The following is a 26,676-nucleotide window of genomic DNA, read 5'->3' on the forward strand; positions in this document are numbered from 1 at the left end:
TAAAAATGAAACTAATCACCATCCACTAATAGCCATGAACACAGGACAGGAAGGAAGTGGGAGCAATCATTTCCCCAAAAAAGTTGCTCTCGGTAATTTGAAGGGGCGGTCTGGCACCGAAAGTGGAAAAGATCTCAACAAAAAAAATGACATTCAAGTCATGCACGCAGCTGTTACTCTTTTTATATGCTAACTCTGGCCCGGAGCTGAATCACAAATCAGTCTCAACGCTGAGAAAAAAACAACAACCAGGCAGTACAGGAATGATTTGTGCATATTTATCGCAGAGCTGGTCAGCTTCCATCTTCTACAGTGGCTCTCCAATCAGGTCACACAAAGTCATGATTACATATATGCACACATTTGCATGCATCCACAATCCTGCATGTACATGTATGTTTTGCATTGAGAAACTGCAGGGTGGGGTGGGGGGGGAAGGGGCCTCTTAGGACTGCATGCATTCCTCATTGTCACCCTGACACCTCTGAGTAAAGTGCAGCACACCGTCCAAGTCTACACGGGGGTGTCAGTTGAGTCATTCCACCGCTCTCCAAGTCAGACAAAAAATGTGTGAAGAGTGTGTGAATGTGCGAGTAGGAGAGTGTGTCTGCGCAGATGTCTACCCTGAGGACCCCCAGAGAGGGCGTCTCCATCAGTGGGGGACAGAGGACACAGTCAGATCACTATAAACACTTGCAAAAGTACTAATTAGAATATCTTTGAAGGGCAGAGAGAGAGACAGGCAGAGGAGCAGAGCCTGCAGGAGAGGGACAAAAGCCCGAGGAGCTCACACTGCTCAGTCAGATTTAATCCAAGAAGGAGAGGTGTTGTATATAAATGATCTTTTCTTTCTTTTTTTGGTCCTCTTTAAAGCTCTGGAGGATAAACGTCTCTCATGCAGTGTTAGTTAGAGTCGAATGTTGAGTCTACCAAAGCTCCCACTCACCAGTATTTCACCATGTTTAATCACAATATGTTTCTCAATATGGTGTGAGCCGTGATCACATATTTGCAGTCAGAACTTTGAGCAACAAGCTGGCTCCGAATGACTGTTCAAATGCGCAATCTTGTTTGAATTATTTTTTTTTATTGAGATCTGCCCTCATTTGAATAAAAATGTGCTGCTTAAGTGTTTTTTTTAACACTGTTTGACAGCCAAAGTTATAACAAGGCAGCCGAGGTTTGAGAAATGTTCGAGGTTTGGCTTCATTTGCTAAATGAAGAAAAAAGATTTTGTAACATCTTTAATTCATCAGTTGCTATAAAACACTGAGATAGCAACTCTGAAACATTATTAACCAGACAAGTATTCAGAGTGAGAGAGAAAAGCTAAGCTAGTCCAATCTTTTATTTATAAAAAATGATGGCACAACAATCTGTGTCTTATTCCCCCAATCTGTGAGACTTTTTGGTTTATTATTTAGTAATAATTTATCCTTTATTAATCCCACAAGGGGAAATGCAGTTTTTACGCTCTGTTTAATGAACATGCTACACAAACAGGCCGAAATACACACACGCACAAACAGGATCCTATGGACATGCATTAATCCAATAATCCAAATAGTGCAGGAGGGATGTAGGGGTGAGAAATTGTAGTGGGCTGAACACTAAACCATGTTGAACGCCAGTTTATAAGAAGAATAGGTCTTAAAAAAAGAAAGAAAGAGAACAGAGGTCTCAGAGTGAGGGGGGTTGGGCACCTCGGCAGTGCTCAGCAAGTGGACTGGCACCTCTCCAGCTTCCAGACCAACTTCCAGACTTGGTCCGTGCCAGGAATCATCAGCGACCCTACGATTCCCAACCCAAGTCCCTGCAGACTGAGCTACTGCCTTTCTAACTTATCACAGCCAATCATTTATTATTGACTAATACCAAGAAGTAATTCTATGACCAATGTTGTGCAGATGGGGGGGGGGGGGGGGGGGACTGTCAGGGCCCCCCTTACTGCCAATTTCCACATACTCTGTATTTCAACTACACTGCATGTCTATCTACGTCAGAGAACGCTGCGAGCGCGCGTCAAGCTGGACAGAACAGGTCAACACAGACAGGACTTCAGGATTTTCTAGCACACCTTAGTTTGTTGTTACTGCATTCATTTTTTATTTGGCAAATCTAAAGTGACCATTTACAGTCCTCTTCCTGTGTAGGCTATTTTAGCAGCTTCAGAGAAGTCATAAAGAGTTAATTGTGGTGCTCAATGGCAGCTCAGCCTATCACAGCTGAGTTCAAGTGGAGCTGATTTCAACTCTAAAAAAAATAAAACTTTCTGCTCCAATCAGAGAGAAAAGCTAAGTGCCCTGCTTTGTAATAAAACTTTTCAGAAACATATTGCGGCTCACTTAAGAGCTGATTTGAAGTGTTGCACAGAAAGTGTTGCATGCTCTTAGAGAAATGAGATCACATGGTTATGTAAGCCGAGCAGGTATTCCGCTTCAAACCGCTCATGCTTTGGGTGTTTTATTTTGTTTCAAACGCTAAAGTAACATGGCATCAGCCTGTTACCCCGTAAGATCCATGAGTCATTAATAGAGAGCTGAAGCTGAAGGCTTTACCTGACATATTTAAGATGTACGAGGCGGTATGCAAAGACGATTTCAAGGGGATGTTCTCTAAACTGAACGTTCAGTGGGCCAACTCTGCTATCTCTGAAACTCCAAGCACAACATAAATAGTGGTGCTGCTAAAAGTTCTAACAACCCAAATGAAAGTTAGAAATTATTGGGCTTTAGCTAAGAAGCTGTGTTTTATTAGGCCGATATTTCTCTCTGTCAATTATCATTAGGCTGATGTAGGTCTGGCCCACTCACTCCATCACTACAACAGTCTGTAGCAGATAGAGTCCAACAATTGTTTCACAATGTATAAAGATATTAAATATGTCTCAAATTTAACTCAACATATTCCAGTGATCAAATATTATATATACATATTTATAGTTTTCAGGATTTCATGGCAGATTTTGTCATGTTTTCTTCATGTTTACAATTGATTGATGAGTAAAAATTGACCTGGTCCATGTGGGCCACCATGTTGCCCAACCCTGCGTTACATAAACATTTAAAATCAGTCGACCTGCACTTCTTTGCCGATCTAAAATAGATAGCTGCTAGCTGCAGCCATGATACTAATCAAATGCAGCTCTAAAGTGTTTTTTGTGGGGATTAAAAACAAAAAGCTACTGCTAGCATGTTGCTAGCTATTCCTAATGTACACTCTGCTCTAACACTGTCCTTCTGTTGTTTGTTATCTTAACAAAGTGGTTCAATTTAATTCTGTTCTTCTTGCCTGCTCTATCAGTCGTCATTAGTGGGAGTTTCATATATTCTCTATGATACTGTATTGGAAAAGAAACAAGTCCTTTTTGTGGCGCTGAAAATTCTGCTAATGGATCAGTGCATTGACGGTTTAGCTTATACCTGATTTCACACTTAAAGGCTTTCTATGTGAGTTTTTTGATCCAGCAGATGTCGCCCTTGAGCACCAGCATGAAACCAAAACAACTTGCGCTGCATTGTTGTGTTAGCATGCTAATGCTAGCGATCTTTATTATGCTGGTATCTTCACACTGCATGTAAATTTACCTGAAATGAGCGTGATCTAGAAACACAGTTAAGCAGTGAGTACAGTATGTTATTCTTCTTTTCTCTAGTCCCTCAATTAAACAACTTTTATACACGAGGGGAGGAGTCAGCCGGCCGTCCTGGCAATGTAAACAAACTGAAGATAGGACTCGGGAAAACTCTGAAAGCATCACAGACAGTGGGACTCGGGTGTTACACCCATTGTAGACAGTCATGACTCACAGAGTTATTTTCAGAGGACATACTTGATTTCTACATTTAAGTGTGAAAAATCACAAATAAAGCCTTTAAGCTCGTATGAGGCATCAGTAAGCCTATCAGAAAAACAACACTTTGTTGTATATTTTATATTTTACACGCTTTATGTTATCTTGTGTCTTTAACTAAGATAATGAGACTGACTGCATGGCTATTTACCAAAATGAAGTCATGTAACAAGTTATCAAGACAGCTCAACTCTCTTAAATCACCCTGACATCCTCTCAGACGTTAACTGTGCTCAAACTTCACAGCCTGCCCTCTCCAAACCCCCGGGCGGCTAGATCAGCCATGATTGGTTGGTCTGGTGTCAAGCAGGCACAGATGGGCTCTCGCTTTGAACATTTCTCAGCTGTGGAGAGCGAAGGTATAGGCTCAAAGAAAGTGTGAGAGACGAAGGGAGAGGGGATGAAAGAATAAGTTGTAGGAAAAAGATCGAAGTGAGAACGAAAGAAGGCAGACAAAAATGAGTCAGAGGGACAGAGCCAGTGAGGAAAAAAACAAAAAGAGTGAAATGACCCATTTTACGGTACAAACACATATCAGCTAAATATAACTGCTGTTCACTTTGGCTCCCCATGAAGCATGTATCGCACGCATTAAGCTGTTAACGTTCCCAACTTCAAAGGGAGAGCAAAAATAGATCTGTCTTCATTTAGAGCTGAGTAACTTCTATAAATAATTGATAAGAGACATAAACTTCTTCAAGTAAGGGACCAAAAAAAACAAGATATCTCTCCATGTACACAGGCTGTAGCCCTCCAAGCGGGCGGCCCAGGGTTCGAATCCGACCTGTGGGTGCTTTCCTGCATGTCATTCCCCATTCTCTCTCTCTCAAATTTCAGACTCTAACCCCTGTCCTATCTCGCTGGAAAAAAAGGTTTACTCTACTGATTTATCAGCATCGACTACTCACTCTTTACTTTTCTGTGCACCAGATTGGTAAATAATCTTTGCTTCTCTTGGATCGCAAATCACATCAAAGCATCTCAATGACAACAAAGATTTAAAGTGTCAGCAAGAAAGTACATTCAAATAATATTTTCAAATTCAATATCTATGGCCTCTATTCACCAAATCTCTTCCTAACGTTGACAATAAATGGAAAAAACAAGTTAAAGTCATTATTGTCCCTAACTGAGGCATGAAGAGAGACACAGAGTTCATTATGACACAGACAGGCTCAACAGCTCATGGTTTTTTTGCAGATCATCAGAGTTCAATCCAGATGATCCAGTTTGTGCATTTCCAAAATTTTGTGACATCAAACCTCACTACATTGGGAAGCTGTTGGGCCTAGTGGTTAGTTCCTGAGCCCCATGTACCGAGTACAGTCCAGGTTCAGGTCTGACCTCTTGCTCCATTGCCCCATTTCGTTCCCCACTCTCTCCCCAATTTCAGACACTGTCCACTGTCCTGTCTCTCTATAAAGGCTGTGCAAAACCCCAAAATTAAAATACATACAGTACATAAAAAACCCTCACTACATCATTAAAATTACAAAGGGAGAACAAAACATCAACATCATATGGTCACACTCATGTTGCTATGAAGCATAGGTAATATTCAAAGTAAACTCTTTAAACCAGAAGTGATCCGTCCCCCTGAGTCCGAGTCTTCGATGACGTCAAGAAATGTGGACTCTGTCTAAATTGACCTGCTGCTTTCCCAGCCAGGTCGACCGTTAAGCAGCTCAGCCTTTTGCAGTCCTGCCGTCTTGTACCTGCCCGCCTGACTTGCCGTGACCTTTTGTTGTGTCTCTGTGGACTTCCTGCCAGCCTGTTTGCCCTTTTTTGTTCTGCCTCTGCTGTACATAATTGGTTTGCCCACTGACACAGTAAACTCGGCTTTTGTAGTTCCCTTTATGGCCTCTGAGTCATACTTACCAGCTTTCTTTGTGTTTTTACTGGGCTGATTTGAGTAACTGGGTACAAGTATCTTATGTAAAATAGTCAATACCTTGATAATATGAGGGCACATAGTGTTTTTTGACCTCTCCTAGCACTTCAAACGTTTGATGCAAACCAATCTGACATTTTTGTAATTAAAGCTCCCGGAGATTTTTATTTCACCCCCCCCCCCGAGTATGAAATAGGCTGAAATTAAAACCGATGCCACTTTATGACCTACAAAAGCAAATGAGATCATTAGCTTGAAGATTGAATTTTTAAAGTCTGAAGCTGCTGCCTGGGGCACTTCTTAGAGAAAGACCATGAGTCCTTCCTGAACTCCTGTGCATGCTCTAAATCATCCAACACAAACATTTCCTCAGAGCCAATATATATACAGTATGTATATAAAGTGCATAGGTGTGATTGCTGTCTAAAAATAGATTCTGGTTGTTTTCCACTTTAAAATATTCCAAAAAGCTCTCCCTGCTCTGGTCTGCTTCACCGTGCCACATAATGACTGTCTTCACCTGACATTGACCGTCTCCATCTGTGCCCACTCAAACTGCCTCAGATCTGCAGCTTCAATCAGTCAGCAGAATGGAGCCTAAAGAGAACACCATGGTCATCAGGGAGCGGGAGCTGATACACCGCCAAGTTTCTGTACACAACAGGGTGCCAAATGCTGCAGAATATTACAAAAAAAAAAAAAAAAAAGCACAAAGGTCGTCATTTGTGATAAAGAGCGCTGCACAAACGGCAGGAAGTGGTGTATACAACGATCGATAAATGACAGGAACGAACGGCCGTGTTCATCTATCCCCCCTGAGTTTAATCTGCCAGATGCTCATATCGTTTTCAGGAAGGTCGATAAAGCGATTGTGTACAGTAGGTTTTGTTCTGCCCTGTTTGATGACATAGAAAAGGCCCCCGTCAACCGAGGTAATGTTGCAGTGCATTAAAAAAAAGTCCTGAGCAGAGGTCAGGTGCTGCAGAGAATTTGCATATAACAAAGACAACCTAAATCTGCTCCCCTCTCACCATAAAGCCTTCATTCCACATTAGATCCCATCTACATCTTTTTTACAACTTCCATCACTCAGCTTACAGTTCAAGTGGATTGAGACGTCGCATTAGCATCCAAAGGTTACAGGTGACTCTTTCAAACAGAGCAGGTGTGATATGAATATGGAAATAACTACAATTCCCAAGATCTTATCCAATGAGCTATACTCAGTATTCAGGGCTGGTGGTTATGTAAGTGATTAAAATCTTGGTGAAAAATACAGAAATACAAAAGGATTGAACTTGTAACAATTAGCCTCAGTCCTACTTTGACTGTCCCTTCTGTAGCACTTCTTTGGTCCTCAACTGGAGAATGAGGAAAGGTTTTTGAAAAAAGGCCATTTGAGATTTTGGAAATTCACTTACTTACCGAGTGTTAGATCTATGTCAGTGTTCTGAATATGAAGCTATAGGCAGCAGCCAGCCAACTCAGAAATCGCTAAAAGACAAGACACTGGAGTGGAAACAGAAAGTGCACTTCAGCTAACTTCAGCTAACAGAATTCACCTACAAGGACCTGGAATGATCAAATCAAACAAAAAACAGCACATCTTGTCTATTTTAGGAAGTTCAGTGTTAAAAATACAAGCATGACAATAACAGTTTCTCCAAGTTTCTTGTCTTTGTGCTATGCTAAGCTAAGTCGCTATTAGCTGTGGCCCATCTTTCGGCTTCCAGATGTGAGAGTGTTTTCTTCTTACTTTTTCTGAATTTACTTCCCAAAATTAAAAAAAATATTCATTTGAGTGACAACATCATTGATCAAGTGTTAGCGTTATTATAATATGATTGGGCCTATCAGCACTCTTAGGTGCTGCAACTGACTATTTTCAATATTTGTACTTTTATTTTTAAGATTTAATAATTAATTTAGCATCTTATCATTAAGTCATAAGTAACAACATCTTGGAGTGTTTTGATCTGTCTCAATAACAGTCCCTCTCCAAAAGATAGTTTAGTTTCAATCATAGGACACATATAACACTAATGAAGTCACACATAACAAAATCAAAACCAGAGAACGATTATGCATTTGCACAACAGAATTACAGTTCTGTTCATATATTATTAAATATGCTGTCACAAATCTGTTGTGTCATTTATTCACTCTGTTCTGTTCTGACCGGTACACCAAAGACCATCTTTAAAATAATAAGCAACAGCTGTGATTTTAACCTCCATATGTCCACAGTGTTTGCAGGGTAAAACATAATTTGCAAACAAGACACGGCTTTGATTGGTTGCCATGGTTTCAACTTCCTTGGTACCTTAAAAGATTATCTTTGTGTGAGTCCATTCCTACATACTCTGGTGAACATAAAGTCAACATGAGCTACATTTCCTTGAAAATAAAAGGTAGTTAATCTTTTCCACTGGAGCGCCAGAAATCCATTGGCTGGATCTTTCATTTGGCCTCTTTTTTTCCTCTCGCTGACCGTGTGGCATGATGATGCAAGCTCAGCCAACTGAAGAAACTCCTGACGTTTGTTGGAGACGATTCTCGACCAGGTAAATCCACTGAAGTCTTTTGACCAGTCTTCTATATTGCATGTGGATATTTCTGTGTCTGGTACTCCTTTTTTTTTTCCATTTTCTATTTTGATTTTCTGCTTAGCCCCCACTCTATATTCCAGACAGCAGCACTTTTGCTGAGGCACATCAAAGACGGGCGGCTATAGGTCCACCCCAAGGGGACGATTACGCAACACCACTCTCCTTTGACATTTCCTCCCTCGTCTGTGATCTTAATCCCGCATCCTGCTGCTGAGTGAGGCCTGGAAGAGGATGCTCCCATCACCTAAGCAACTCCTAATCATCTTGACAAAAGATGTAATCCTGTTCCACCTCCTCACATAAAACAGGCTTATTCTACTAACACTATTTGTGAGCTAGATCCCGGGGATGGATTTGAAGGGAGTTTTCTGAATGGGTGCACAGGCAAGCCGAGCAGGGCAGGACACATCAAGGAGGCTTTGACGCACACGGGAAAGGAAAAGGGGGGGGAGTGAAATGAACAACCTCTGCCACGGGGGTAAACAGTACTGTGGTTAGACATGAGGGTCCAGTTCTTGGCAACATGCTGTCACGTTTATGAATGCTTATACACAATCTAGCCGTTCTATATCGTCCTGGGGTCTCTTAGCCTTTTTATAGCCGACCTTATATGACAGAAAAAATAACATGGGAAATCCATCGGACTGACAACTACACTGTGAGATGGTAACCCATTGGTTTAGACGCCTTATAAACCACAATGGTCCAGTCTGGTTCCCAAGGGATCTATGATGCATATCTCTTCAGTCTTGATTGGCTCTTTGGTCAGCTGTCCAACCGTTTGATGCATGAAATGAGAATACTTTCCAGACAATCCTTTCCCATACCCCTCTTTGAAACACAAGACACCAAAGTCTCTGATTCACTGGAAATAATTTGTCATTGGGAGTAGTGGGTTGTGCAGGAGGAGGAAGATTACCCTGCAACACGTATAAGGATGTTTCTAGAACACAATCCAGTGTTTCCCCTAGGTTTACAGCTTTGTTTTTTTGGGGGGGGGGGGAAATGACAGCTGTCCTGTTCTATCAGAAAGATATCCTTAAATGACTTCTTTCCCTGATTTCCGACTCTATCCATCTATTTTTATTAACTTGACCTTCGGGGGGGGGGGGGGGGGGGGCTAAATCAACTGCGGCTATCGAGAGAATTAAGCAGCGAAACTCTCCTTAACCTGAACATCAGCTCAATCGGACTACATGTGGACTTTGCACTGAGGGGGCTGGTCAGAAAAGTCTTTCCTCACATGCATAATCACTTCTTAAAACCCAAAAGCTGGAGAATGTCGTGCCAGGTGACACAACTGGAAGAAGAAATACAAATTGGTATAGGTCAAGTCTGAAGGTTTAACAGATTCAAAAGCTACACAGCAGTTAATATGCCTTCGAGGCAACTCCGGAAAGTTATCACAGTAGGAATAATTTGCTCCCCCCCCTGTCCTGACATTTTCAAAGTAAACAGAAGAATTAACATAATGCTACAATATTCATGCAGGAAGGTAATCTGCTTGCATTGCGTTCCCACCAAGTGCTCTGACAGATGACTTTGGATTGTGCTGAAAGAAAATTAAGCCAGACTCAACTTTCCTCCTGATCCTGCCTCCTACAGTATATCCCTGCAGTGCTAATGAAGTGTTTTCAGTGAAGTTGATGAGAGCTACCTTTCTGATTCAGTACTTTTTCTGGTCTGAATGCAGCGGATGCCAGGATGACCCATCAAAACTGCTTTTTTTGTTGGTCAAATACATCTTCAACTTTGAGAGCTTTGGATAGAAGTTTGTGTTTGAACTGATTCAGGTCAGTGGCATAACTTCTGACAGTGCAGGGTCCATGCGTTTTGGGGGGGGGGGTCCACAGCAGCTGCCAGTTTATGTTAAATTATAACTGATGGTAGACGAGCACCTTGCAAGGGCTCTGTGAAGTAGAATCAGTCAGTTAGGAAATACATCATCCGCGGTGCTGATCAGAAAGAGGCGGGTTTGGATGACAGTTTCATTGGGTTTTTTCTGCATGGTGAAATAAACCGTCTGCTGTTCCTTTGTCTGGAATGGTTGTGTGTGTCCGTGTGTTTGTGCAAATTAATGTGCACAACTGTTAAGAGCAAGAGGGAAGGCTAGAAAAACGTTGGTTTTTTTTGCACTGGGGCCACATCACAAGTATGATACGCTGCTGCAGTTTCAGGTGTTAAAGAAATGTTCAAACCAGTACTTGTATGCTTCAAGTAGTGGTGGGCGATATAACGATCTTAGATCGTGAAGGATTTTAACGTGCTGACGATCTGCCAAAGCAGGGAGATCGTAGAACCGGGCTAATGTGTTTATTCTATCATGCTGCAGTTTATGCTGCGACACAGACGCGTCTCACCCTCCTTTTTTGCTCCGCAGCGGTGAAAACGAAACTTAAAAGTAAAGTCTGCAAAAACAACTCCATTTGCAAATGTTCTGATATTTTCTCAAACCAGTTAAATTTACATCTCGGATAGCGACACAAGAAACCTTTTAACGAGCCGGAGAGACGTTCACAGTCTGCAGAGAGGAGCTCAGACAGTCAGTGAGGGGAGATAAAACCCCGGTGTTTCAAATGTTGCTGTCGGTGTTTTCTGCTCTCTCTCAGTTTAAATGTTACTTATCAAGCCTCTCCACCTGAAGCTCACCTGTTGTGATAACAGAATTTATAGAGATTACCCTGAACGACGTTACAAAGCAGCAGGCAGGTGAGAATGAGTAACCATGGTTACTGTCTGTCTGTCAATCAACAATGTCCCGCCCCCTCTATGAATTAAACTCTTCTGTCAGTAAAACTTACTTTGATCATTTGTCACAGAATGAACACATTCTGTATTATGTTTGATTATATATAAACTAAACTAAAGTTAGTCCAATGATGTCATAAAAAACAACAAAGGCTGCAGAGCCTGTATGAAGCTCCAGCTGGAGGAACTCTGCAGGGCTAAAATAGAACAGAAACACAAGAACTCGAAGTCTATGTTTTTAAATGAATGCATCACTGCGTGAAAATGTTCCTGATGAACATAAAAAGAGGACACATAACTAAATCATCATTTTAAAGTGGTGAGGAAAACCTTCAAATTGTGCATAAATATTGATCAAATTGAGGGAAAGACATTTCTGTTGCTAAAGATGTTCTGGGTGAGAGACCTCCAGACCTCCTACAAAGATGTTTTTCAAATAGACTAAACTTGTCAGCGCAGTTTTTGTTCATTTAAAAACATTATAGAGGGAAATAAGTTACAAATTTTGATTTGATTTTTAAAATATGATATTTTTCCCATATCACCCACCTCTAGCTTCAAGCTACTTATCGTATACATCGTTGTGCTCTGGGGGATGTAATAGAAAAAAACTGAATACAACTTTGACTAGCAATGTAAATGCAAGCTGACCTCTGTTAGGGTCCATTTGCTCAAAATAACAACTACAACAGGCCAATCTGAGAAGCTCTGATTCTTAACCATTGTACATATTTATATCACTTTTCCCTTCAGTACTTTTTGAGTATCACGTAATCAATACACATCCCTCCATTGATGCTGTTACTATTGTCATGCTCTACATTGCCCCCTACAGATTAGAGTTTGTAACCTCAGCTGATACCAAAGAGCTAATGTTCGTTCAGCACATTCATATCAGCTGGGCTAGGCACTGTTGTTTCCTCACATGTAATGTATCATACTCTTGGACTAGCACACCCACTCCCTGCTATGAATGGTCAGGTGAAAGCAAAGAATCCCTTATGTTAATGACTATGTGAACATTTCCACAATTATCTCTATTTTTAAATGTTTTTGCACCATGACGCCGATGTTATTCATGGACTTGACATTTTTCACTGAAGATCTAGTTCTTTTCATGTATCATGTGGTCTTAAGTCAGAATGATTAAGGCATTAACATGAGATCAACATGAAATGTGTCATGAGGCATCACTTGACACTATGAGAGGACGAGAGGCAGAATGATGCAAAGGTTCGTCACCAGGAGACTTAAGTTTAACACCACATATTTTGCACTTCACATTATTGTTGTCTTTTTTTTGTCAAAGTACAAGTTTGACCTCCATAGAACTAGGACCAACGGTCGACGATCTCTTTGTTGTGTCGGGGCCTTAAGATGTCTTTCAGTTAAAAAAAACGTTGGGTCAGGGAGAGTCTATTCTTTCCTGATAAAACATTTTATTTTTAGGCTTGAAGGCCAGAACGACATGCAAAAAGATGAAAATTAATCAAAACAATGAATGCTCAAAGGATTGTTGATTCATACACCGATCATTTTTGTAGAATCTAAACCATAAGCAGCTATAGAACCTGATTCTCTTCCCGAGCTTTCAGTTTGACCTACACAGAACTTTGTAGCTCCCCGTCAGGTTTTGTGTCCTCTTGCAGAGACTGAATTCTCCAAACCCATCTATGTGAAAGTGCCTTCCTAAATAAAGCTCAAATGGTGGTGAGGCACACTCCAAAGTGCTACTTTCTCAAAAGAGCTTATTGTCTTCTCATGTGTTATAAATTCTTAAATGCTTGACCTATATTCTGTGTCTCAGAGGGGTTGTTGGAGCAGTGGAACAGAAAAAAAAAAATAGTGACTCTGCAGGGTTTTGTTGTGATTTCTTTCAAAGCCCACATCTGAAATTAAAAGTGATGGAGCTGCAGTGAGCTTTTGTTCCGACCCCGCAGGGACAGCTCTGCTCGCGCTGTGGGGAAAATAAACAAAAGCAGTTTAATTAAATTCAGGACTTTTTCCCGCTTACAATGGCACTTTTAAAATGGTGATATAATACGCATAACGCAAAGCAATTAGTGGGTATCATCCAGGAGGGAGGAGAGAAACAATATAACAAAGGATGATACTTGAAAAGGTTAGATGACAACACAATGAGGCAGCATTTCAAAAGTTGATTTCATATATCTCACAAAAGCTTATGATTTCTTCTATATGTACACGCCAAAGAATTTGAATATGAAATACTTAAATATAAAAATACTGCTCTTTTTTTCTACAAAACAGTCATTCAATAACCTAATATCAGTATCGGGTCCAATATTGATTAATTTACATATCGGATATCGGACAGATGGCAACAATCCACATCATCGATCAAGAAAGATCTCGCTTTAAAGACATTCAGACTGAACTTCTCACAAATCATCATCGAGATGTTCAGACAAGATGGAACAGCTCCTTCTACATGATCAAAAGTACAATTCCTGCACTTCTGTTTAAAATACCTTATTTTGAAAACCTGACAGTTGTTGCTGCTTCCTGTTTGTACGTGAAGCCAGCAAATAGTTCAGATCAATTTATTTGTAATAATTCTAATTTCTATCAATTCTATTAAATTGTTTCTCTCTTTGAATAAGAAATGTAATGTCGGGTTGGTAGCCTCACTCACAATACCAACTAAATTAATTGCAATATTTATTATGATTTAAAAAAAATATCGGAATCAGTATCCGTACATATGTACCGGAATCAGTTTGGAACTGAAAAAAAGTGGATCTGTGCACCTCTATCCGATAATAATGTAATTTTCTTGCATTAGAGAGGCTGTGTAAAATATGTGATTTAACTTCAATGAATAGAAATGTAAACGTGTGGTAATTATTCATACTTTTCTTATCATCATGTAATAAGAATTGTATTTAGAATCCTACTTCAGTAAAAGTTCAGCACTGGATTAATCCATCACTGTGTACATTAAAATGTGGTCTAATTTGAATGTAAATTCTAATTTAAGACAGAGTTTATGAACTATTAACTATTGAGGTGTTGCAGCAGCTGAGATAGTTCCAATGTAGACACAAGTTAAAACTTCAATCTTACACCGAGCTTGTTCAGAGACATTAGGTATGATGAGACATTTCCATTTACTAAAGGATGTAAACATGTTTATTTCTGCTGTGAAAGCAGACATTTTGAAGTTTTTGGGGTCAGCCTCTTAAGTAGATATTGGAGGAATTGCAGTTTTTTGCACATCGACATTGGCTTAAGTTCAGAGGTGTAGAAGTCAGAAAAATCACGCACTCAAGTTGAGGCAAAGATGCTCAAACTTAAACTTCAGTTAATCTGAATGAACTGAGTTACTTTGTCACAGCTGAATCCCATCTGAATGCTTTTCTCTCTGAGTCAGAGCACCATCCTTTACAGTCTTCAAAGAGAATGTATTCTAAAGTAGATTGTGTTTCAGTCGCAGTATCGAGCTCCACCGCATGTTTTGGCAGCTTCAGCAAAATCTGATCTGACCTTGAATGTTTTTCGAAAAGCAGTTTCTTTTTAGTTGTTGTAGTTTTCTCTTTAATCCTGGCAGACACATTAGTTACAGCAGCTTCAGTGGACGAGGATGTGACTCATAACTCATGTCTCTCAATGACACAAGTCAGTGAATCACGAGTGAGTGCACTGAGTCTTAAAGCTGCTCGACTCAAGTTATATATCAATGCGGTGTTTCTTTTGCAGAATAAGAGTTTAATCTTTCAAAGAATTGTATCATGTAAAGAAACTTCATCATTTTTAACCGGAAATCTTGCTTACTTTCTTTTCCTTCTATTCATGTACTTTATACTTGTACCATTAAATTATCAATGTAGATTTTTTTATGTTACCTTCCTGGGGACTTTAAATGGAAACTCTGGCATTGTTACCTGCCTGTTTTTTTTAAATACTGATGTTCATTAATGGTCTCTATCCTCACAAATAAAACAACAAATATTACAAATTAGTGCCTGACCGATATGGGATTTTTTGGGCCGATACCGATATATTGGCTGATATCTTTAGTTCTATGTTAGATCTATAGAGACATTTATTGTATTGATCTCTCAAATGTAGTTATCCAACTCTTGTGGAAAAGATATATAATGAAGACAAGATGTTCACTCAACTGGAAAGTAACTGTACATGTACGTGCTTCATCGCTCGACACTCTGGAGAGTAACTCTGTTGGTGATAGCCAGAAAGAGAACTGCTAGTGTAATATAATGAAACTCAAATGAAATTATATTTGACTGGTGAAAAAATCTTCGAATATCAGCGCATATGTGTTAAAAAAATTAGCAGATACCGATATTTACTTGACATGCTAATATCGCCAGATATTATCGGCTGGCCGATAAATCAGTCGGACTCTATTCAAAATAAAATAAAAAGTAAAATAGTACATGTGTATCACACTACCTCTGGATTTGTTACAGTTACGGATGTGAGAGATAACAATTCTGTATGATGTGAACATGGAGCTAACAAACGTATAATTAAAAATGATAAAGTGTCAACATGTCAGACTTAATAATTGTGAAGCGAGTGAAAAACATTTCATTTGGGAAACATATCTAGCCAAGACACACTTTTGAAAAATGTACCTTCTCTTTTTATTCATGCACAAAATAAAATAAAAACAATGAGAAGAATCAAACTGGATAACTGGAAAAAAAAAACATCCAGCTCTGGAACAAAGTGTGTGTCTGCAGGCAGCTTCAATATTCGCCTTCAAAATGACCGCCTGGGAGTCTTGCAGTTATAATACAGCTGCTGCTATGAGCTCATTGTCTATCATTTGAGGTTAAAGCTTTAAAACAGCTGGCTTTACATCCTTACACCTGTAGGTCGGCTAACAGCCGTGTAAAGACGCTACAACATGAAAAGCATGGAGAGGACGACTTGTACCAAAACATTTCTTGAGCTTGAAAAAAGGCAAAGAAAGAGCTGTTTTGTAAAAGTGAGGACTTGAGAGCCCCGGGGAAGCTTACAAGACTTTCAATTTTTCTTATCTTTCTTTACTGTGATTTATAGCCTGGTGAGAGGAGAATGAGTGCTGCATTTAAAGTGTCTAAGCCTCAGCTGTTGTGTCCATATTCAGAGCACAAATCCTGCACAGAAACCTGACTGAAAGGAAGGAATTTTGAGATTGCATTTCCACATGAGTCTATTTTTGGGTCCTTAACATGGGAAAATATGCAGTAATGCTGCAGAACAACAAAAATTGCTCTGCATGCAGCTCCTTCTGATCTTTGCCATCAATGCCAGAACATAAATATATCGACATGCAAACACAACATGATATCCTCTACAATCAAAGTCCACTTTTATAAAAATCCAGGAGAGAATCAGGAGGTGTCAAGCAGCAAGACCTAAACATGAACTGTCCTGTAAAAGGCTGTCAGAGATAAACAACCTGATCTAAGGTAGGTCAGGTATGCAGGAGTGCCACAGCCTCATACCAGTCATACCTGAATGAACAAACCCACAATGAACTGGGCTGAAGTGAAACAGCCTTATGGGGAGAGAGAAAGCTGGTCACATAGCATGCATGATGTGAATACCCCTCCTCCTCCCCCTCCCCTTTTAACATACCTCTCATTGGATTCTGGATCCACAAGATGCCTCCGATAAGGTGAGGAGACTGGCCGAGCATCCCGAGTCACACTGCCGGAGGGAGCGACTTCACTGAATGTTTTATTGACAAGCACTGGGTGAGACTTTACCCGGTCCACATGTCACACCACCTGCTGCCAGATGAGCAGCCTAAAACCCTGACTTATCTTGTGGAACAGGATGAGCTCACACAAACACACACACAGCGCGCACTGTTGCGCCACAGAACAAAAAGAATCAGGCGAAATATCTCCACAAAAATACTAAATTAAATGAACAGAAAATAGTAAAGATTATAATCTATCCTCCAGAGAAGACAAAGTGCGCGGCACATCAGGGGATGATTATGCAAAAGAAGTCGCAGACCTGTTAACCAGTCTCGGTCTCCAAGCGCAGAGCTCACGACCACGTTAGCGCGAGTCTTTATGGTTTATGAGCATGTAGGCTACGAACACACACAGCGGGGTGTCATTTCAATTGTCATAACAGGAGATGACCAGGATAAGTGCACGTAATGCGGAGAGAGAGCAGAGGCTGCAACATCACCCAATCGCTGGGCTTTCTCAGCTGACCCGGCTGTGTCTGGGTTGAGCCGTGGAACAACCAAAAACACCTTACATCATGTCACCACATAATCTCTTTCACCTATATACCATGAGACATAAACGGAAATGCCGAAGCATACAGGTAAATTAAGTGTCTTACCTTCGACAGCCATCGTGCTACTCCGCAGATTTGGGCATCACTCGGAGAAAAGAAGCAGCTGAAATGTGTTATAAAAAAAAATTAAAAAAAAACCTCAACGCGCTCTCATTGTACCTTGTTTGGCGTGTTATCATCACTTTGCTGCGGGCAAGCCGGAGCGCACAGCTGCTGCCTGGCCTCAAAGGATCCTGGGAAGTGTAGTGCTCAGCGTTTTCTGGAACAAAAAAAGGCAAGTTTTTGTATGAGTTTTGCAGAAAGGGCAGTCTAAAGCACCCTGCACAGAGGTTTCAGATCACACACACACACACACACACACACACACACACACACACACACACACACACACACACACACACACACACACACACACACACACACACACACACACACACACACACACACACACACACAGTCAGTTGTGATAGATCTTGCATCAAGTAGCATTCTTCCAGGGAACAACCTGAAGCACCCCTGCAACATTTAGATTATATTCTAGGTAAATTTAAAAAATAAAGCCTAGGTGGTTGAAATTTGGAAAAAAAACAAAAAAAAACAACAACAAATAAATACAGATTTTATTGAGATTTTTATTTGACATTGCAGACTAATCCCTGTGATGCACTCACAGTAAGGGCGCTTTTTTTTTTTTCTTCCTGAATCAGTTCTGGCTCTCCGGAGCATTAACCAATCACTGGAGCGTGTTTATTATGGGCTGTGGTGCCACAGCAGCAAAGATGAGATGGAGGAGGGCAATTTTCCAATAAGGGGGTTGTAAATAAACAAGTGCCAATAGCTATTATAGTGACTCTCCAAATGGGAAGTCCATCCTACATAATGCATTTGTGAGGGTTATTATGACAAGGAATAAACCTGAGGGCAAAATGAAACACTGACTAGAGTATAATCAGAGGAGGCATCTCATAGTCCAAAAACTGAAAGAAAAACAGCTTCAACATTTTGTTGCTTCACATTACAGAGAAATGAAGAAAAAGGCCATATACTCACCACAGTATACCTACACACTGTTAGTATACAATTCCCAGTTATGTTTAACATGATTTATTTAATATGTGCAAATTTAATTTTGACATCTTAGAGCAGACAGAACCTTGATAAGGTTATTTTTGCAGATATATCTTTCCACATTGGTTCATTAGACAGGGGCAGCCATGGTAAATAGAAGAATATCATCTGCGTAAAGATGAATACTTCATTCAGGCACTGCAAAGATAATCTCATATACAATGGTAACCAAGTCAGGACCCAGTGTAATCCTGCAGCACAGCCTTAAATTGGGGATACCCTGTACACATTTACTTTTAAAGCTGGGCCCAATTTCAGACCAATCCCGCATCGTTTGTTGTGCAATAAGCAGGGAGGCACAAGCAAATTGAATTCATCCATAATCAGTCATATTTATTCAAGCTAAAGGTAATCGATCTAAAAATACTCCCCCAACTTTCTCAGAAGTGTCCACAGCCTAATTCAAGTATTAGACCTTAAACTCATCCACATACATCACTAGGATCAGTAACTTTCAGATACAGGAACTTAAAACACTCAGTTTTCCTTGTTTTCAATAAGTGTTTTAAGGATCTTTAACAATGCATTCTTGTCTAAACACAGCACACACATTTAACATTTGGTCATAATGCTATTTTGATAAACCTAATGTTATCAACCATGTCTCTGCGTTTGGGTAACCTGCATGGCTGCTGGGTTCTTCCTGGTTTGACAAAACATGTGAGGGTGAGGGTGGAGCTTGGTTTTATCCAGAGGCCCAAACCAAGGACTGTACCAAGAGCTTTGAAAACATGGGGGGGGGGATCCAGGAATCTTTATGTTGACCTTTCAGTAAATCTAAGTTCTTCTCCCTCTGTTTATAATTATTGGTTTGATCAGCTTGAATATAATCTTCCTCCCGCAAGTCTTTCTTCATCTCTAACAGCTTGTTATGTGAACCTTAATAATCAGATGAGTAATGGGTTTTTAGACATCTTGTTAAATATAACTATTTTAATTCAGTTGATTCCAGTTTTTTTTTTGTTTCATATTTTTTTCCGGTGAAATGTGCAAATTAAGATGTACAAATCAGGGTTTATTACTATGACTGTAGCTGTTTGGTCTGCAGCACCATCATTCCTGTCTATTCTGTTAGCATTAGCACAGTGTATAGCTTCTTATTCTCCAACATTTGATGACCAGAGAAGTCGGTGGCACCCTCACATGGCAGGCAAACAGCAAACCAACAGGTGCTGCTGCATGAAAGCGGGCAAGCGAAAACTGATTCTACCTGACCTAAACAACCTCAGCATTTTTTCTAATACACTCCACCACCAGAGATGTTGTAAATCTAGGATGTTGGAGATTCTCTTGAGGAAATGGAGAGAGGTTAGAAGGCAGAAAGGTTTTCTAGACTGATGCAGAGCTGGCTAAACACTGAAACTTCAACAGAGTAGAATAAACACTGAAGCTTCAGCATGTCTCCAAAATCATTTTTGCAGCAGAGGGTGAAACCATGTTTAACAAGCTACTCACTTGTCACTGAGTTAAAGTGAAACCAATGCTGCTCTGTTTGTGTCCACAGGGCAGAATGTAAAGCTTGTAAAGCTTGTCTGCCAACGTGAGATTCCTCACATCAATCCAAACTGTAATCTCTCCACTGCTTAAACACAAGCTTATCTGTATTATACCTGTGTCTCAATGTGCATACTGTCAGCTCCTCAAAGGGACAGTTACAGTAAAGACTGTAAATCGTTTTCGTTATGCCAATAAAGTAGTTCCATCTTGTCATCCCAAGTCACTGGTTAAAGGAGGAACACTGTGAGCATACAGCGTTATTAAACACACTAAATGTGGTATCTGAAAACCCAACATTTATTCCTCTATGAGGGTTGTTAAGTGAACTTACTTTTAGAGATGTACTGAGGATAGAAGCAGGGGCGTCGTAGTGGGGAGGGAAAGTGGGACTGACTACCCAGGGCCCCAGTGGAGAGGGGGGCCCTTCATGGGCCTGAAATAAAAATATATTTCTTATTTAGCTTTTTTTCTCGAAGTTATAACCGCAATAAGATAACTAAAATTGTCTGAATAAATGAACAAACATTCAGAATTCCTTTCTGGAAAAAATGTGGAGTGAATGCGTAGAATGGTTTAGTCCGCCCCGCACCTCTTGACCCTCTCGACTGACTTGATCTGTCAGCAGTCAGTCGAGTCAGGAGTAAGAGATGTGGCAGGCTGCATAGTAAACCAGATAAAGCCAAGAATATCGTTTTGTTCAGTTTGTGTTTTATGCATAAATTCACATGAATCCCCTTCATAGATACGACTTCATATGACCCTATTTTGTAAAAATATTACATCGCGGTAATAAAGAGTCGACTTTGGAGCGATATTTAGCATCTCAGCACAAAACTGAGTCCGCTACTTTTGCCCAAAAAACAATATTTTGAACGTCAGGTGAGACAAATGACAATGCAGTGTAAGAAGAATTAAAGTGAAGTCAGAACAGAGGAGAACTATAATAGCCTCATTTTAAAGTCATGGTAGAATCTAATTCAGATTTATTGTATGTTTACATTTTATCATTAATGCCAATAGAATTTTTAATTCAATAAGCTAACCAATAAGATCACTTTAGACAATAAAAGCCTTTAGAACATTAACTATAGCAAGTTAATAAGTAAAATAATGCTGTTGGAAATGTTTCAAATGTCTGAAAGGTGCAAATATTACAAAGTTTAAATTATTTTTAAGCTACGAGGAAATATTACAGTGATTATTTATCTTCCAGTTTCAGGGTGTAAAACAAAGCATAGTTGTTCAAAGTTTTTACGGGTAATTTGTGTGATGGTCATTTTCCGGGTTAGTTTGGGCCGTGGTAGGGGCCCAATGTGATATCTTTTCATGGGGCCCGGAGTTCCAGGCGGCACCCCTAGATAGAAGAATATCATCTGCGTAAAGATGAATACTTCATTCAGACACAGCAAAGATAATTCATGGTTATGATGTCATCGCTTCAAATTGAAATTAACCACAAGGGGGAACCACTGCATTATGTAGCGTCTGCAGGATAGCAGCAGGTGTTTGAAGCAGCACATTGTTGAATACAATGAACGTTAGGTTATGTTAGGTATTTGATTGTGGCTTTTCCCTTTTTCGAACAGTATGAGGAAATATCTGTTTGTTGGCATGAACCTAGTAGTCATTTTTCCGTCTTGTTCCGTCTGTTCAGCCTGTCTGAAGGGTTTCTCTGAATGATCTTCCAATAAACAGAAAAACGCTTCACCTTCCTGCTTTTCACAATGAGTCTTTGAAGTAGAAAGTGTTATGAGTCATATTCAGGCACACTGAATGAACAAAACAAGGGGCAAAAAGGCAATAAGAAGTGTTGAGTGTACTGTTAAGAACACTTGATGCTATGATGTTATATTTCTAAAGTTTAGGAAGTCAACACAATTAAACCTACATTGTTGCAATCGATTGCCCTTGTGTGATGTTTTAAAATTGTCATATGCAACGAAAGCAACAATTTAAAACTTCTAACAATAACAGGATGCATGTGCAGGCTCGTCACTGAGCTCTCATCCTTTTTATTCAGGTGTTTGAAATGACTGTCATGAAGGTGTATTTTTTTCCTTTGTCAAACTAAAATGTTTCACAGTTGCATAGTTTTTTTTCTGTATTCAGGAGAAACCATAAAAACAATCAATGCTCAGTAAATATAGGCGATTGTTTTTGTTTGATAACGACGACTTATAAGATGGTTTCTATACTGATTAGAGCTCTCAAGAACTGCCCTCAATGTTGTGCTTTGCCTCTGGTCACTTCCTGTCAGCACCTGTGTGTCCAATCGGACTCAAAGCTGATCGTTTGCTCTTACTGACATTGTTCCCTTTTTTCTAGATCCTTGCTTGTGTTGTTCTTACTCTCTGATGTACGTCGCTTTGGATAAAATCGCCTGCTAAGTGAATTGAAGAATTGTATAAACTAATTCTTAAGGCTGGTTTGTGGGAAACTCTGCAATCTTGCGGGTTTAACTTCCAGTTTTTCGGTTCCGGCCACAAACAAGAAGTTGACCAGCCGCCATTACTGCGGTGGTATCTTCCTTCAACAGCTGCAGGATTTAATGTTATCTTTCCGAAAAGTGAAAACTTAATAATCACTTTTTACGTAACTTTACCTTTTACAACAACGTAAAGGACTTCAGGGAGAATATGTGGAGTTTTATAGTTGGCTAACAGTGCGTGCAGAGGACTAAGATATTCTTCAGAGGTGGATCCAGATGAAAATATAATAATTATAAATAGTTTCTGTCCTCTCTGAGTGATCTGTAGACTGTATTTAGTCATCCATCGCCAGGTGATTAATGAAGTTATCTCTTTATCTATAATATTCGGACGATTGCAAAATGTCCTAAATGAATCAATTATGTTAGAGAGAGGAGATAAATGATTTGACAGTTTGTAAGTTTGGACTTCCTGGAGTTTTTGTTTGAATGTTTGTTTGAATGCTAATCATAAATCTCCCCAAAACTACAACTTGTTGCCATTGTACCTGTTTCAGTCTTCCACCTACTTTGCCATGCTAAGCTAATCACCTGATGGAAATGAAAGGAGGATCAATCAAAGTCAAAGTCTAATCGTCAAATGTCATGGTTCTACATTAGGTGTTTCCTGTTCTGGTGAAAGAACCTTCAATGTAATCATATACTGTATGTAGGCCTATATATTATATTCATATATCAGCAAATAGGAATATAAGTAAAAAAGGCTGTCACTCTGATGAACGCTAAACAGTCACAGAGTGTCAGACCTGTCGCGGTGAAATGACTCTAAACCAACCGTCACTGTGAATATACATATATGTATATAGATATTATTTAATTTAAATGATCAATATACGCACACTTATTTTTGTAATTACTGTAATTGACATCTTAATTGACCCATCTGTCACATAACTGCATTTTACTTATCATGTTACTTCAGCATCTTTTGCACTGTTTCATATTTAGTCATATAAATATTAGTCTTTTCTTATTATGTTTATTGTTGATATTTAATGTTGTACCTGTACATAAGAGAGCACAGTTCACCAAAGTTAAATTCCTTGTGTGTGTGTGTAAGCATACCTGGCCAATAAATCTGATTCTGATTCAGATATAGGCCATTACAAGTTTTATTAAACACACTGACAACTTGAGCAGTTTAAAGTGCTAAAAATGCATTTTTATTCAACAGCTTAGCTGCTACATGTTTAGAAGAAGTACAGGAAATGGATCTGAAAAAATATAAACTTAAATGAAAGGAAAAAAAACGAGGTTAAATCTTTCACATGATAATCAATATCGTGCACTGATCTAGGGTCAGTTCAGGTTCTAATACAGTATAAATAACACCTTAATGCCCTCTGTTACTTCACTTGTTGTTTTTTTGTTTTTAAATAAGTAGGCTTAAGTTTGCATAAGTTTGAAAAACGTTGAGTACTCTGATGTGTTTGTTTTACTCATACTTTGGAGCTTTGAACAAAGAACAATAGTTTAACAAAGAAACAAATGTTTAAAGCAATTATTATGTTCGGTCAAAATACACCACAGAACATTATTAAAATGATTTCATGTAATTGCACGGCAACAGGTGAAACCTTTGCCATCCTCCTCAGACCACAGCTGTGCTGTTATAGGGCTCATAAACGACGGCCCAGTGAGCTCCCATGGATGTGATGCCTCCGTGGTAGCGCCCGCTGAGGAAGCGCAGCTCAGCCATGCTGTTCTCGGGATACATGTTGAAGGATCTCCCCGAGGGCTGACCCGCGATCAGCGAGCGGCCCTTGTTGGTCACGAACACCACAGACTGAACGTAGTGGCTATGCTTTCCAGAGATCTGGACGATGGCTTCATCCTCAAACAGCTCCATCTCCTGGACATCCCCGCTTTTGAAACCGACAATCTTGGACCAGATGTAGCCGTAACGGAACTGGAAGCTAAAGAGGGGATGAAGCCAAAGTGAGAAATTAGAATGAAACTAATCAACAACAAAAAAATATATATACTGTATGTATGCAACTTCCCAGTAATATTGATTAACCACATCATCCTCATGTTGTTAATACAAATTGAAATCCATTATTTTCTTCTTCAGATTAGTTGTAACTGAACATTTGAGGAAGCAGGGTTTGATTAAAGTTTGTCTAACATACAAGTGATTAAAGACTCATCCCATATAAAAAAATCTATTTTTATATTTACCCTCGGATGTAGTTGCCGTTCTGGTCCCACACTCTGAGAGCTGTGATCCTTCCATGTCCCGTCAAGCTGTACTCTGTGCCACTTGCTGAGCCCACGGCCGGGGAGATGGAGTAGTACTGAGGCTGGACTGCAAATACAAAACACAACATTTCAACATTGAGACGTTGTACACTTTTGTGTTTAAGTGTCCGTCCTTTTCTTTACCAAAGTTTCTTAGACAATATTTATTTATAAAGTGTTAAAGATTTTTTATTTTTTTGCTTTTTATGCCTTTATTGTAGAGACTGGAGGACGGTGGATAGAGTCAGAAACCAGGGAGATAGAGAGCACCAGTGCCTCAACAATATGTGTTCTTATCAGTACATTGTTATCAAAAGTGCTCCGTTAAAATCTCAAAAAGTGCTCACTCAGTAAAGTATGCCTTCGCCTGTGTGACATTTTAAACTTAAGCTGCACATATGATATGCATCTCTATTTCCAACAAAATTCCCCCCAAAAATGTGTCAAATTTTTGTAAATTTCCCGACAAATTATATATGAAAAGATCCTCCAGCTTCAACACACACTTTAGTCTCTCAAATCGTACTCACCATCGGCCAACACGCAGGCTGAGAGCAGAGCGAAGAGGACAACGTAATAATGCATTCTGTGAAACAAGATCATAAAGGGGCAAAATTATTGCTTTTACTTTTGATTTTGTTTTGTTATTCCAGCAGACAGTGTGACCCAAGGAGACATAAAGAGCATGAAGCTTACCTGGCTGTTTTGGTTGTTGCACGGTAACCAACAGACACCTGTAAAAGATGAGAAATATTTGTATTTTTCATATTCTTTACATTTATATAATTGTGATAGCAGATGCATTGTATTACTGTGTCATGCTGTATGAATATTAACAGTAATAACAAAAATATAGTGTTCATTAATCTTTATTATAAATGCTTAAAACATTCTATTGTTATCGTAATGTATTATAAACTGTAAATGACAACCTATTACAAATTCTGAGGTTAGAAATGTGAGTTTAAATGTTGGGATGAATACTTACAGATCAGGTATCAAAGTGATGGCTGATGTTCTCCAGGCTTCAGTTTCCACTTGCAGCTTGAATCTGTGCTTGCACTGTGATTGTGGAGGATCAGTATTTATACACTGACAACGCATTCCTGAGCACATTTTCTTTTCATCCTTCACAGACGCACAATACCTGCTGGTGGAGCTGGGTTCAGGAAATATTGTACCTGTGGTGCTTTTCCTGTTATGTCACGTGTGTTTCAATAAGCATAAAAGGTGTGCCATTATCAGTAAACAGAAAGAGTTACCGTAAGGAAAGTCCTCGAAATAACTCTTGGAATAGTTTAACAGCAGGAAATAGAATTCTTTATTTTTTTTTTTTTTTGAGCTAAAAACATTCCTTCAATCTGATCTGAAGTCTTAAACTTTTGATAGAAACAAAGACTCAAACCTGAATAATACATGTGTTTTTAAGAAAGAGGGAAAGGTGAAAAAATAGAAACAATTGTGCAATATCTTCATCAAAAAAGGTTTATGGAAATGCATCATCCATTAGGATATTCAAATCAATTTAAAGTAACCATGGTATAATATAAAACACAGGAAAACTACAACTAAAAAGAAGAAAAAAGAGGGAGCAATTCAGGGTTGAGTGTCTTGTCCAAGGACACATCAGACATGTTGCTGCAGGAGCCGGGGATCGAACCCCCGATGTTTTAGTTGAGAGACGACCGACTCTACCAACTGAGCCACAGCTGAACCAGCTCATAGGCTAAATACTGCACATACATTTGGCTACATAGTGTACATAACGTTAGCTTGAACTCCTCAATGTTTGGTATGAATTTAGGCCTCTTCTATATTATCCTTAATTACTTTCATCCTTCCTAGCTAACAGTGCTATTAGCTGGTAGCGGTGACTTGTGTTAGCTGTTATCTTAACATGAATGTTCAACATTTCTATCCTGTAGGC

At 39.5% G+C, this 26,676-nt stretch overlaps 2 protein-coding genes across 5 annotated transcripts in view; both read right to left on the bottom strand.

Moving 5' to 3' along the window:
* The window catches only part of samd12 (sterile alpha motif domain containing 12), a 161,268-nt gene extending 143,445 nt beyond the window's left edge, over window positions 1-17,823 (bottom strand). Inside the window, exon 1 of one of the 4 annotated variants that reach the window (XM_065948338.1) lies at window positions 16,715-17,168. In XM_065948338.1, the coding sequence (XP_065804410.1) occupies window positions 16,715-16,775 (61 nt within the window). In that variant the 5' untranslated portion in view covers window positions 16,776-17,168. Of the gene's footprint in view, window positions 1-16,714; window positions 17,295-17,440 lie in introns of those variants that run through there. The other 3 variants (XM_020648461.3, XM_065948336.1, XM_065948337.1) reach the window with 3 other exon arrangements.
* A 5,821-nt stretch (window positions 17,824-23,644) lies between these two features.
* LOC109994940 (zymogen granule membrane protein 16-like) lies at window positions 23,645-25,858 on the bottom strand. The gene is made up of 5 exons (XM_065948164.1): window positions 25,738-25,858; window positions 25,446-25,483; window positions 25,280-25,335; window positions 24,690-24,816; window positions 23,645-24,424 (listed from the first exon to the last, which is right to left on the bottom strand). Exons 3-5 carry the CDS (start codon window positions 25,332-25,334, stop codon window positions 24,100-24,102), a joined length of 507 nt encoding a protein of 168 aa, XP_065804236.1. The 5' UTR covers window position 25,335; window positions 25,446-25,483; window positions 25,738-25,858; the 3' UTR covers window positions 23,645-24,099.
* Between the last annotated feature and the right edge of the window lie 818 nt (window positions 25,859-26,676).

This window comes from Labrus bergylta, chromosome 19 (genome assembly GCF_963930695.1).
Source record: "Labrus bergylta chromosome 19, fLabBer1.1, whole genome shotgun sequence".
Classification (NCBI taxonomy): Eukaryota; Metazoa; Chordata; class Actinopteri; order Labriformes; family Labridae; genus Labrus; species Labrus bergylta.

What these genes read in the sequence shown, in the direction of transcription:
- LOC109994940 (XM_065948164.1), bottom strand. Translation starts at nt 25,334, where the DNA reads ATGCATTATTACGTTGTCCTCTTCGCTCTGCTCTCAGCCTGCGTGTTG. An exon ending in AGCCTGCGTGTTGGCCGATG is followed by an intron (nt 24,817 to 25,279) that starts GTGAGTACGATT and finishes TTGTATTTGCAG; the next exon opens with TCCAGCCTCAGTACTACTCC. An exon ending in AACGGCAACTACATCCGAGG is followed by an intron (nt 24,425 to 24,689) that starts GTAAATATAAAA and finishes TCCCCTCTTTAG; the next exon opens with CTTCCAGTTCCGTTACGGCT.